Here is a 12,855-nt window from a genome sequence, read left to right on the forward strand (position 1 = left end):
GAAAGGAAATTTCAATCCTTTTATCACCTATTTCATTTCATGCTGTAGTCTTACAGTCATTTCACACGTCTTTTGCTGTTGTTACACTACAAAGAAAGAAAAGGGGGGAAAGGGATAGATCCTACATTTTGATTAGTCCAGTGTATCTTTGTATGACATTGAAAACCCATACCAAACAGGAAATGTTAAGTTCTCGTATCAATAGCTCCACAATTAGGAAATGTCAGATGGAAGGCTACTGTGCCATCCTAATTCAGTGTCTGTTCATGGAATGATCCATATAACATATTTTTTCCTTTGCTTCATTTGATGCAGAGTATGGACATTATGCAAAATGCTACGCTTTCATTATGAGACTTCAGTTTGCTAGTAGGGCAACATCACAGTTGCTGTAGGAACTTCAAAACATCTAGAAAATGATGCAGATACATTATGGTGAAAGAAGCTGATCAGCACTCTAGGGAACTCAGTTATCTTCTTTGCTTAGACACTGAACGCCTGCATAATGCTAGATAAGTTACAAAAGTGTGTGGCTGTTAGGCTGCTTTTTCTGCGCAGCCTATGCAAGACATCTGGAGGCAGATTTGCGGAAGTGCTAAGTGCTCTCCGCTCCAGCTGCAGTGGTACCAGGCTGTGTTCTGAACATAAAACATGCTGGAAAAAATGCTCTTTCCTCTTTAAAAGTCAATCTTTGCATATATTTAACTACCTTGGCCTTAATCTCTGTTCTTTCACACTGTAAGCATTAAAGAAAGATATTAATAATTTCTCATCTCTCAGAGATGTTCCAAAAGTAAATTAATTAGTGTATCTGACTACCTCACATACTACAATGTTCGTACCTTAAAAATGTCTATGAGGAAATTAATCACTCTCTATTGGGATCATGCAATAAAATAATTTATAAGACCACATTATAAATGGTAAAATAAGTACTGTACATTACATTAGCACCATCCATCCCATAAATTAATGCACCAAAAGGGTGGTAGAGGGGAGGGAGAGAAGGAAAGAAATAGTACAAGGTTATGTAATTAGAGTTTTATCGTAATGGTGACACACAGAGGAGAGAAATTAAAATGGCAAGCCAGCCTTAATATGTCATTTCCTAACTTTTGATGGCTTGACTTTGTACTCTTAAGATTCTTCTAATAAGGATAGTAACGCAGAGCGCGCACAATATAGAAAGTGCCGGAGTGATCCAGCGAGATTTCTCCTAGTGACTTTGGCCCCTTGTCCTTCCCGGGGATCCCCGCGGCTGCTGCTGCGCCAGGGGCGAGCTTTTCCCCGCGGGGATTCCCACCATTTCGCGCTTCCCACCACCGGCGCCTGCCTGCTGCCGGCTGGGCAAGCGAGCAGCCCTCGGCTCAGCCCCACTTACAGACGCCCGGCTCAGCCCCGTATCCTGCATCACCCCCGTGCTTCAACACAGCTTCTTCCAAATGGAGAACACATGGGTAAATGAAAAAGAAGAAAGTTCAAATAAAAGGCAACTTATACGTAGTATATGTTACTTAGGTCTCATCTTTCTCACACAAATTCAGCAGGCTCCATTTCTTCATACTTCCCAGCATCTGGGAAGAGATATTCAGTCTCTCTTACTGGCAGATGCTCTTTTTAATCAGGTTCCTTCTTATAAGGAAGCTTTTCTAATTGTTTTGTCTAAGATATCCCGCTGGTTTCTTCCCAGTCTGTCTGTGGGATAAGCCAAACTCCTGGTTATACAACAGAAGTAGTAGAGTTCGAAAGGGACCTGCCCTCTTCGTCTGAGGATGACCAGCTACTGTAGAGTCGCCGTGTGCTTGCAGAGATCTCCAGCCTGAGCTATCCGAAGTTATCGCTCCCTAGCTGTTGACACGAATCTGCCCCAACGTTATCTGTTTGAAGGGATGAAGCCTGACATATCAAATATTAAACTTTGTGCAATCTCATTATAGGGGACGTAGTAACGTTTGATAACTGGCGCCTGCTTCACGGTCGCCGGAGCTACCGGTCGGGAGCCACGGTGACTCGGCACCTGGAGGGGGCCTACGCAGACTGGGACGTGGTCATGTCCCGGCTCCGGATCCTGCGGAAGAGGCTTCTGGGCAGGAACTGAGCTTTCTTCTGACTAGAACAAGCAAAATCTAGATTGTCTACCCTTAAAAAAGGCAAAGAAAAATACCCAATATACTCTGTTCCTGGAAACCAACATCACGAATGTATTTTTGAGTTCCATAAGCCTTTAAGAATCCCACTGTTCATAACAATTTGAGATTTACCTATGCCCTGACCTCTGAACCTATAAATGCATTGCTGCCTCACTTAGTTCATTTGCTTTTTGATCTTGCAAGTAGTTTATAGGGCTGATGGGGTATCAGAACACCCTGATTTACCATTACAAATATATCTGTGCTCCCTAGAAAGCTTTTCAGAGAAGCATTATGTATTGCATAGATAATAACCAAACTTCATTATCAAAACAAGCAATCACTGCTTTGGAGTTATTTCTGTATGGTCACCTTGCTAGATGGAGCCACGCTTTAATAAAAAGTTCTCCTTGTTCAACAGATGTTTTCTTCTGTATATTCCAATTTACAGATTATTACTAACACAGCAACAAACAACCTTTACTGTACTTCCAGTCCTATAAGCTCAGAACCATTGAGCTGTCTGAGAATATGTCCTATTAATTTTCCTCTCCATTATGAATAGAAATAAATCTCAGTGTAGAGGCTGCCGATAGGGTTGGTTGCTGTGCATAGATGTAGTTAAGGTTTCCAAGGCAGACAGACTTCTGAGTGAATTTGGGAAGAGGAATGCTGATTCCATTTTACAACAAGAAATGACCCAGTACAAAGTGTCAGTTAATGACCTAGCATCTGACAGAGAAGGAAGGATTGAACCTAGATCCATATTTGATATATCAAATACATGAGCAGACCTTTGACAAACTTGTTCTGAAGCATATTTTACTACCCTTTTAGTATGGACTCTTCTTAAAGTTGCGTTCCGTGTACAGATCACCCTATGCAACAATTACTGCAGCTGAAGCAGTACACAATAGGTTAGCTACAGGTCTCCATCTTTTTTTTTTTTTATGTTAAATATGATCAGATGCCAATTTGAAAAAGAAAGAATTTTTGAAATACATATTTTCAAACCCAACAATATCTTTTGCATACAGGGCTATTTTTTTTACCTCTCCGCATGGCTGCAGAGTTAACAGAACACTTTCTCAGCCATGCCAAGAACCCACCAAAATAACTACACCTCCACCCTCAAATCCTCTCTGTTCAACTGTTCATTTTCAAATTCTTGCTTGAAAGCCAAGTAAATCTTAGTCTCTTCCTAGTAGACTAAAGCAGTAGAACTGTAACTATGGAATTAAATAACTACAGAATTAAATATATTGAGAAAAAAAATAAGTGAGCATCTAATGTAAACTTGCAAATACTCCCAGAGTATTCTCTTCCTCATATGCAGTCAACAGATATCTCACCTGGATAATCAAATAAAACTAAATAAGGATTTGGATGTGAACTAGCATGGTGTGGTCCAAATCTATTTATCTTTAATAAATAGTGAAATGTATTTGCATTAAAGTTTTGATGTGACATTAAGATATAGCAGAGTATTTTGGCTTTTAGCACTCATTTGATTTCTCAGTGGCTCCTTTAATAATTGACTTTGGAAAGATGAGGAAAATATTTTTGCCTTTGCTATAAAAGGGGAAAAAGATGGGGAAAGCTGTATACTCATATTCCTACAGAATACCAACAGTATTGTGCTTTAACTGAGATATTTTGCATATAACTTAATTTAGTGAAGGTTGCAATTTACAACTTTAAAGCAGGATATTTTGTGATTCATACAAATGTTTAGTAGAAAAGAGACATTTTCTGCTTTTATCCTGTACTTCTCTAAAACCTGTTTAATTCAAATTTTTATCTGTTTATTAAAAGCTATTATGGAACTGATTAACCTGTATGTCCTATTAAAAACTGATACAAGAGATCCCTCAAAGTCATGCCTTTGAGAAATATTGTACTTTATGTACTTACATGTCCTCGAACTATCTGCATTGCCCCAAAATATGAAATATTCAAGAAATAAAAAGGCAGCTTTGTTGACGCCAGGTGGGTGCCACGTACGTGGACAAGATGGGTAGGAGTGCTGCGGGCCCGAGGTTCCCAACGGCACCACCGCCATATGCTCGCTTCCAGTTTGCAGTGTGTAAATCCTTTATGGTTACATATAAACTTAACTCAAGTTATCCTGCGTTTAACAAGTTACGTCATGCAGAGTGGAGTACAAATAACGGTAACATTTCCTTTGATGCGGTTTTAAGTACGGCACAAGCAAGCTCTAACCCACGCAGCCCCTCTGTGGGTTACGGCACGACATCCCACGTAACCGCGAGAGGGTCGGACTGCTTGCGTGGGCCCTGTGTGGATGCAGAACCGGGGTTTCTGCCCACAAGCCCCTGCGGATCCTTCTCAGGTCCAGCTACTGTTTATATCACAGATTTCAACCAAAACAGACCGTTGCATATTACCACAGTCACACTGGGAAAAGAGAGCACTTCCGCAGTTATCTGCAAAGTAGATTTCCTGGCCACTCTGCTGGTACCTGGTCCAGCTAAATGTTGGACAAAGATCAAGATATTCTTCTTATTTTTCTCCCTCCATCTCCAGATCCACAAGGTTACACCGTAAAGCTTTAATAGAGGTCTAGCTTCTGACCGGCTTACAGGACCAACTGCGCAGGTTACCCAGCACAGGCACCCTGACCTTCGCAGGCTACCCGGCCCAGCTGTCCCCACCATCCCATAGCAGCAGGAAACATTAGTTTGTGCTGTTTGCGAGCCTGAGCTCTCGAGAAGCTTTGGGCTGCACCCAGACAGCGCTGACAGACATGAAATCACTCAGCACGAATGTGAGCCAGCTGTAGCCCAGAAGCTATAACGCTAGCTTAACTTTGGCTGCTGGTGAGAGACAGAGTATATCAACCATCCGGCCTGCGGGCTGCACCTAGCAGCCTCACACACACACACATATATATATGTATATATATAATTTCCAGAGAGAAAGTGCCAAATGCCTAGTGCAAGAAGCAAGTTGGATTGGCTGGCCAGCTTTGCAAGTTGACAATATATTGTTTTATGTCTATGCAGATATATGTAAAACGTTACGCACCCATATACACTGCCACGTTACCCAGCGGCACTGAGGCAGATGCAGTCCCGTTTCACGTTTTTCCTGCGCTGGCTGCTGTAAGGTCAGGAAGGCACGGTCAAACGCCTTACTGCTGCCACTGGTTTGTGCCTAACATACTGCACAGAGCGCGGTGCGCTGTCCCTGCCAGGAAGGCCCAGAACAGATTTGGCTGCTGTCATTAGGTCACATCATGCTGGCATTTCTTAAGCAGAGTACCCACAGCCTTGGTTGTGAGGTAGAAGATCACAAAACTTTATAGCTGACAAAGTTTGTTCTGCAGCCAGGGAAAAGCATGGGCTAGCTACTCCCTGACAATTTGCGGAGATTTCTATACAGAAATCCCATTTATCAGTTAGGTTTGAACTCCAGTGGTGCTTTCAGTTTTATTTGTTGCATTCACTTTTACTGTAAGTTAGGAAATTACTTATCTTCACTAAAAATATGATCATTTTGTGCCTGATTCTTCCTTACTCTAAAATACATTTAACCTCCATGGTATCTGTGTAAGTTCACAGAGTACACAGCATATATTGCTGCTTAGAATTCACATTCCTGTAAATTCACAGCAAATTAAATGCAGTGTTTCATCACATGCGCAATATGCTACTCCTGAAAAACGTACTTCTATTCTGCACTGTGTTTTTCCCTGACACAAATAAGAGAAAGAACATAGTGATCTTGTCTGAAATTCTCCCTAAGGCAAACGAGTTCATATGCTAATCTACGTGCTCATAAAGCTAACTGTCATTTTAGGGCAAGCCCATATTTGAAAGTTTTGTGCTGTAAACTCAGAATTGTTTTCAGTAAAAGCTGACTTAATAAATATATTTTATACACACATTTTAAACTTATGGAACAAATCCTGCTACCCTATTACACCACTCCAGTAGCACAAAAAAGATGGTAAAGACCAAGATACAGAAGGAGCACAGAATTCATCCCCAAAAACAAACACAAAAGGAAAAAATTCACAACTGCTCGTAGGAACCCCTTTTTCCACATAACATCTCTAAAGCAGGCAGAGGATTTTCTTTGTTGCCTTGCCACAATACATGTCTTTCTCCATCAGCTCAAGCAAAATAAGGCAGGAGGTCTAAACATGTGGATAGCAGAGGGTGGTTTCTCTGCCGTCCTTTCTTTCCCAGCAGTCATTTAGATCAATAACTACTTGTGTTGGCAGTAGTCAAGCCACACATCTCTTTCAAGTTGTATTTGGAAGCATTCAAAGCAGCACAGATCACAGAGCGATGGACCCAGAGAAGATGCAGCAATTTTCAGAGTATGTCATATTCAATTTCTGAAATCTTGGCTGGCCTTTTTCTTCAATCAAACAGGAATGTTGTTATGAAAATGTGCTGTGGGCCCTCGATGCCCTTTAAAGGAAGGGCGCGAGGAGGAGAGCGAAGCAGCGGTGCTGCGGTAGCATACCTTGGAAATGCTGCTCCTCATGCAGGATGTCCTCAACTCCCTAACGCACGCCTGGAAATCAGCAGCGCAAAACTCTGTCATTTCTAACCACTTAACTCCGTAGCTCCCTTCAGTCCCTTGCTGTCTGAAATACCTTGTCCAGAAGCAAGTTTTCCCACGCTGCTCCCTCACAATTTTGTCTTTACTTTGACGAGTAAATAGAGCAGACAACAGCAGTTAGGAGGAAAACCCTACCCATTCATTTCCTTGGCTCCTCTACAGGATTGCCAAGGAAAACAAACGCTGCACAGCCAGATCACGTGATTTTTTGGCAATTGCAGAGCTTTAGAGGGAGCCTTTCTCATCCTTTCCACAACACCATGCAGCAGGCAGTTCTCTTACAGATCTGCCCTGCAATGAAACGGAAGCAATTTTGAGCACTGTATTAGCAATTCCTGGTCGACTTCATCACTCCCCTACTCGCTCCCAACGCCGTCCCTTTGCCCAGTGGTGGGCAGTTCACTAGACTCTTAACCTCGGGATATTTTTATATGCAATATGCTTTGTGTATCACTTGCCTTTATCCATTGCCATTATTTCTCTCATTACTGATTGAATAAAAACGTAATTTAATTTTCACAATCAGTAACTATCAAAGCTAAAAAAAATCATAAGTTTTGGAGGACAAAAAAATTGTCTCCTCTAGTGTACTTAGCTCATCTCCAGGGCTAAGGATTTACCTCCAACTTTCTCCTTTTCACAACCAGATACTTTTTGAGTAAGTAGATCCAGAAAAGATGCAACCATACACCCCAAATTATTTTCTCTTAATGACCAGTACACACTGCTTAAATTGTGGGACAAAATCCGCTATCAGCTGTCAACAAGGTATTGAGGCAACCCCTTGTATTTTGGGGTCCAGCTCTCTATAGCAACATAAGCTGTAGGAAGAGCTCCTTTCCCACTCAGTGCTCTTTAACCAGCTGAGCAGATTTCCAACCCAGTCCAGCTTTCACTAGGCTCAGTGTTTTCAATCTCATCAGCTATATAAATACAAGATGAAGCACAAAACCATCTTCCTTGCATGGGAACTAAATGAAGGCCAAAAGCTAATGTGCAGGTCGAATCACAGCTTTGGGTATCAGGTGTTCAGTTACCGTATGGGAATTCACACAAAAGTTGTGGAAATGTAATGAGATCAACATCTTGTGTGGCATCCGCTAAAGCCTAGCGAGAATAATTACCGCTGATGAGATTACAGTCTTATCCAAGCTGGAGAAAGACAGTAGGCCCATTCCCATTTTTGGATGCAACCCACAACCAAGTCAAGTTTGGCCAAGTTAAATGCTGGAAATTTAATCTTCTTTAAATTCTCAGGGGCCTAAAAACAGAGTTCCAGCTCCAGCCCCTTTCTGGCTGGAGGCTCCTCCAGCAACAGACGGGTGACCTGGCTCCGGCCACCGTGGGGCTGCCCAGCATCTCCATGCTGGTGTGCAGGACTAAGCGCACGCAGCTGGAAAGCATAACAGTCAAAGGGAAGCCAAGTTTCTGGGGAATTTCATCTCCATCAGATGGATAAGGTAAGCCAATACGATACAAAAAGCATGACACATTCCTGCTGAGAGCCCAGCCAGATGTCTGCTGTCAGATGCACTACACCAAGCGTGGTTGCTCCCAAGTGCTGCTTGCCCTGCACGGTAATGCCTTGCACATTTTACTGCCACATTTGCTGGAAAAGCACTTTAAGGATGATTTATCACCTTACCGTGCCAAGGATCTGAAAAGCCCCCTGAAACATTTTCACTTTATACTAATGCTCCAGATGCAGTGAACGTCCCTGACATTTTCTAAGTTGCTGTTCAAAGCAGTTCACAGAGGGGGGGGAAAAACATCACTGCTCCCTGGCTTGCAGGTTTATTCTCACAAACACAATCAGGATGTCTCGAGGAACTGGGACACTAAGCAAAATTTAAAACAGATTTGTTGTGTTTCTGTCTAGGTTTCTGTTTATTGCAGCATCACTTGGGAAGGGGTGTTTTGTCCCAACTACCAGGGCAGGTATCGGGTGCAGAGCCCTGGAGGCACATCCCGCACACGGGAGGCGGCAGCCCGGCAGTCCCCGGGGTGCTCACAGCACCGCGACCTGTGCACGCGTGTGATTCTGGCTGCTCAGGCGTCAGGTGCTGTCACAGGGACAGGCGTAAGCTAAAGAAATTGCAAAATTACTTTAGGGTAGTTAAGCCTGCGCCGGTGCTCAGAGCAAGCAGGACTTGAGGAGCAGGCTGGTCTCTGTGCTGCGGTGCTCCCATCAGCCGGGTTTCTGGCTCATGGTCCTGACGGCTAGTCCCCCTCGTGCTATCATTTCCACGCACGGCGTCCGGGGAAGGGGCCCAGAAACTCACAGAAGAGGCCAGCGTTAGCAAAGAATACAGACTGGTTTAATCACAACGTTTGGATTTTAAGCAAATTAGCACCCACAGCTCTCCAGGGGATCATGTGCCAATAAAGCTGCCCGAGGTCGAGGTACCCACAGCCCCTCTGCAGCTGGGGTGATCCCTCGTGGCTACGCCAGGGCCCCAGGAGGCACCCGAACCCTTCCGGGCTTCGGGGGCTCAGGACAAGCCTCCAGCACCTACCACAGAAATAATGAACAAGAAGTGCTCCTGATGACCTCAGGGGAAAATGCTTAAAAATGGATAAAAAGAATAAAAAGGCTATAGCCATTTAGAAATACATATGGTCTCTGTCATTTTGACTTTTCCTTACAAAAAATAGAGTGGTCTGCCTCATCTGATGGGAAGGACTTCCCATAGCACCACAGGAATTTTTTTCACTAGCACTGCTGTTTGAAGAAGCCTTCTGGGACCAACGCATTAGAAAAAAAGGAGCAGCCAAAGCCCTTGGACTTTTTCTGTCCAGAGTCTAACCCAAAGCCACTGGTGACAGCAGAAAACACCCATGATGTTATTTATCTTTTGGATCAGGTGTCAAGATCCAAGTAAATGCTTAGTTTTGTTTTCTCACACAGTAAGCTCAGCTGGCTGGATTTGCTTTCTCAGTTAGTGGTTACAGACGATGAGACAGGGCCTCCATCTAGCGGCTTTTTGGGGAAAGCCACAGCCTTGGAGATGGAGACGTCTTTGGGCAGAGAAGCTCCCATTACTCTGCTATGTAAGACCTTAGCTATTAATATTTTATGAAAGCTGCAGTGCTACTGATCAGCTGGAAGGACTTGGGCAGCTCACAGTATAATGCAGGATGTTGCAGAGGCAAACCCTGTGGTCTGGAGTGATCACACCAGCTGCAGCAGTGGCAAAATTGTCTTCCCAGTCCAGAAGCGATGTGGGGTTTACACTGAGCTTTGCATTCAGCTTTTCCAGACGTTTTGGTTTTATTCCCTGTGAGCAGCCTGCACGAATGAAAACCTCCCAGGTTTGCTGACCTCTGCGAAGATGTGGATTTGTATTAAGTAGTCAACTTTAGCAGCCTTCAAACATTTCTATTGCCTGGTGCCCCTCTCAATACGAATATGGGTTACGTGATCAAGAAAGCATACCTGGCGCACACAGAAACGGGGCTGCAGTCCCTGCAGGGCATCCTGGCGATGCCAGGGGCTGGTGCCGAGGCAGCTACCGGCCTTCGCTGGGGCACAGGCTCAACGTGCAGAAAGACTTGCTTGTTTTTAAGGACAGGGTGAAGGGAAGGAGGAGGAGAAGCAAAACAGGGCCTCACACTTGAACAGAAGTAAAGTCTTCATCCAAGGAGCAGCCACCCAGCAACTGCACCCCAGCAAGCTCTCGATGTGCGCAGAATTAAAGGCCCAAGCCAGCAGCAGCATGTGCACAAGGTTTCCCTGAGAGCATTCCCAAGCATCGAGTAGGGGAGGATGGGCCAAGGGTGGCTGCACCAGGCTCTTGGCTTGATGCTCCAAGTGTTATATGCTGTGCTGGAGCTCCTGGAGCTCCTCTGCTGCTTGTTGCTTAGAGCTAATTTACTCTCTGCTCGCGATCGGACCTGACGCTGACGGCCGGGCACGATGCTGCCTGCTCTCCAGGGGAAGCCAGACACAACGCTGATGATGGGGGAAAGCGTCGTCATTCTTCACATTTGGTACAGGAGTGTGTTCAGAAAGGACACGGTCACTAAGGATAATGCTGTTACTCCCAGCCAGACTGTGCATCAGGGAAGCCACAGTTCGCAGTGTACTCTATCCTGACTATGCCCTTGTTTCAACATTGCTACAAACACCCACTTAAAGCATTTTTCTTTCCACGTATAGCACAAGTCATAGCAGAAGTGCTGAGGAATAGTAAGCCTATTCCCCTTCTCCTGCATTGTCCTGCTGCCCATAAAGCAGGAGGTCCATTTGCTACTGAATTTGCGAGCTGGAAGAGGAAAGATGCCTCAGCCAGACTGATCACCATCTCAGTGAGAGGCGGTTTTGTTGTCCGTACAATCAGCAGCACAGCTACGGGCTTACCCACCAGCCTGCAGAGCGCAGCTCTGCGCTTGCAGAGTGACCGAGCACTTGCGACATCGGCACACAACGCTCCAGCACACGACAAAACGTCACCTGAACACCAGCTGTGCGAGGCAGTACCGTACTCACACTCCAAAACTGAATGGTCAAAGGAGCAGTGAGGAAATCAATCCTCCTCTTCTACACGTGCCCTCCGTTCTCCTCAGCAAGCATGACAATATATCTTTTTCTGCACCAAAATCTCTCTGAACCCCAATGCTCGATACCCAAGGGGTAATGTTCTATGTTACAGACACACGTCCCCCTCATCACACTCCTAACGTTATTCATCCCATAAAACCTGTGAAAATGAGATGCAAACCCCAGCAGCCCAGGACACAGCAATCCCGCTTCAGCAATTAGAAACACAACTGCATCTGCTGCGCCCCAACCTGGGACACGTCCACACTGCATATCACGAGCGGCAGTGCGGGACCCCGCTCCTGGGCTGCCGGAGCCGCGGGCACTGCCGAGAGGCTTTGCTGGCTCCGGCGATGATATCCCCACCACGTCTGGCAGACTGAGCCCAGGTACAGAAACCCCCTGCAGCATGCTGCGCAGCTGCACTTTCTGCAGCCATTTGTCCTTTTCGGTGGAGGGGGGATTGGAAACTTTGAGCCAAAGTCACAACTTGTTGCAGCCAGGGTGGAAAAGGTTAATTTTTGACCTTCAAGGGACACAGCAGCGCATACCCGGTGTTGAGGTAGCACAGAAGGAGTCACAGCAAACATTCACCAGTGTGGTGGGGACTTGGGACTGGGATTTGGACATGTCGTTCAGAGCTAGGCCCCCAGGAGACCTGTAGCATTTCAGTCCACAATTTTGACTAACAAAAGCCTCACTTCTGCCTAAACAGGAAGGTGCTGAGCTCCCTAGCATCCCCCTGTTTGGCTCCACAGCCTGCCGGGTGCCCGCAGTGCAGTCTCTGCGTGCCCAGAACTGCTCCCGCCTGCGCTGTTGGCACCCGTCTCCCGCCCAGCCCGGCGGGATCCCGCAGCCAAGCACAGTGGCGCCGAGGTCCCCCGAGGGGCCAAAACCGGTAGACATCTCCAAGGCACGCTCAGCACCCACTGACAAGCTCAGGCACTGCACAGGCTGCATGTGCAGACCTTTCCCCACTAAAAAGGCAACAGCAGGTGTGGACGGTGCCTGCAACATTTGCCAAGAGAAAGAGAAACGTGCAGTGGGTTTTCTCCCCAGCTGGTGAGGTTTGCACCGAAGGCTGTCCCCTCTCGGCGCTCACCAGCTCCCACGTGCTCAGCGAGCAGAGCAACTGCCGTGATTTTCCCCGTGGAAGACGTGATCCTACCAAGAGAAGGAGTCAACGCTCATTAGCCAGGGAGAGGCAACAAGTGGGAACATGACTCCACAGCTTTGCCCCGGGAGCACTGGCTGGGCAGAGAGAGCCCTGCTTTCCATTTAGACCATGTCTGATGTGAAATTACAGAAGAAGCCTCCTGAGCAAAGACTGAAGCTGATCACCTCATCATCGGTTAGAAAAGGGGAGGGCAAGAAGGAGTCCTGCCCTGATTTTGCACCGTGGCGTAGCTTCAGCAAGAAGAGGAGCATCTGGCCTAGGTGACTTGGACACCCTCCCAGAGGCCTATCAGCCCCCAAGGATCACAAAAATAGTATTGCCCAAGTAGTTCTGAGGTGACTGCCATAATCATTAGTCTCGTAGATGAAAAGTAAAATGGGAGCTGCCACCACATCCTCTTTAATGAAATAAAA

The 12,855-nt window shown here is 45.8% G+C and overlaps 1 protein-coding gene and 1 long non-coding RNA gene across 7 annotated transcripts in view; one reads left to right on the forward strand and one right to left on the reverse strand.

Moving 5' to 3' along the window:
* Positions 1-4,005, forward strand: part of BBOX1 (gamma-butyrobetaine hydroxylase 1) — a 47,964-nt gene extending 43,959 nt beyond the window's left edge. Inside the window, exon 9 of one of the 2 annotated variants that reach the window (XM_064512871.1) lies at positions 1,938-4,005. In XM_064512871.1, the coding sequence (XP_064368941.1) occupies positions 1,938-2,098 (161 nt within the window). In that variant the 3' untranslated portion in view covers positions 2,099-4,005. The remainder of the gene's footprint in view (positions 1-1,937) is intronic. The other variant, XM_026121768.2, reaches the window with a different exon arrangement.
* Positions 1-12,855, reverse strand: part of LOC112996349 (uncharacterized) — a 43,505-nt gene that overhangs the window by 17,582 nt on the left and 13,068 nt on the right. For 3 of the 5 annotated variants that reach the window (XR_003262412.2, XR_010389447.1, XR_010389451.1), the window contains exon 1: positions 6,627-6,879. The exons of 1 other annotated variant lie outside the window; for it this stretch is intronic. This is a non-coding gene — a long non-coding RNA (uncharacterized LOC112996349). Of the gene's footprint in view, positions 1-6,626; positions 6,880-12,855 lie in introns of those variants that run through there. One more of the 5 variants, XR_010389450.1, reaches the window with a different exon arrangement.

The sequence above is a fragment of the Dromaius novaehollandiae genome, chromosome 5, assembly GCF_036370855.1.
Source record: "Dromaius novaehollandiae isolate bDroNov1 chromosome 5, bDroNov1.hap1, whole genome shotgun sequence".
In the NCBI taxonomy this organism is placed as follows: domain Eukaryota; kingdom Metazoa; phylum Chordata; class Aves; order Casuariiformes; family Dromaiidae; genus Dromaius; species Dromaius novaehollandiae.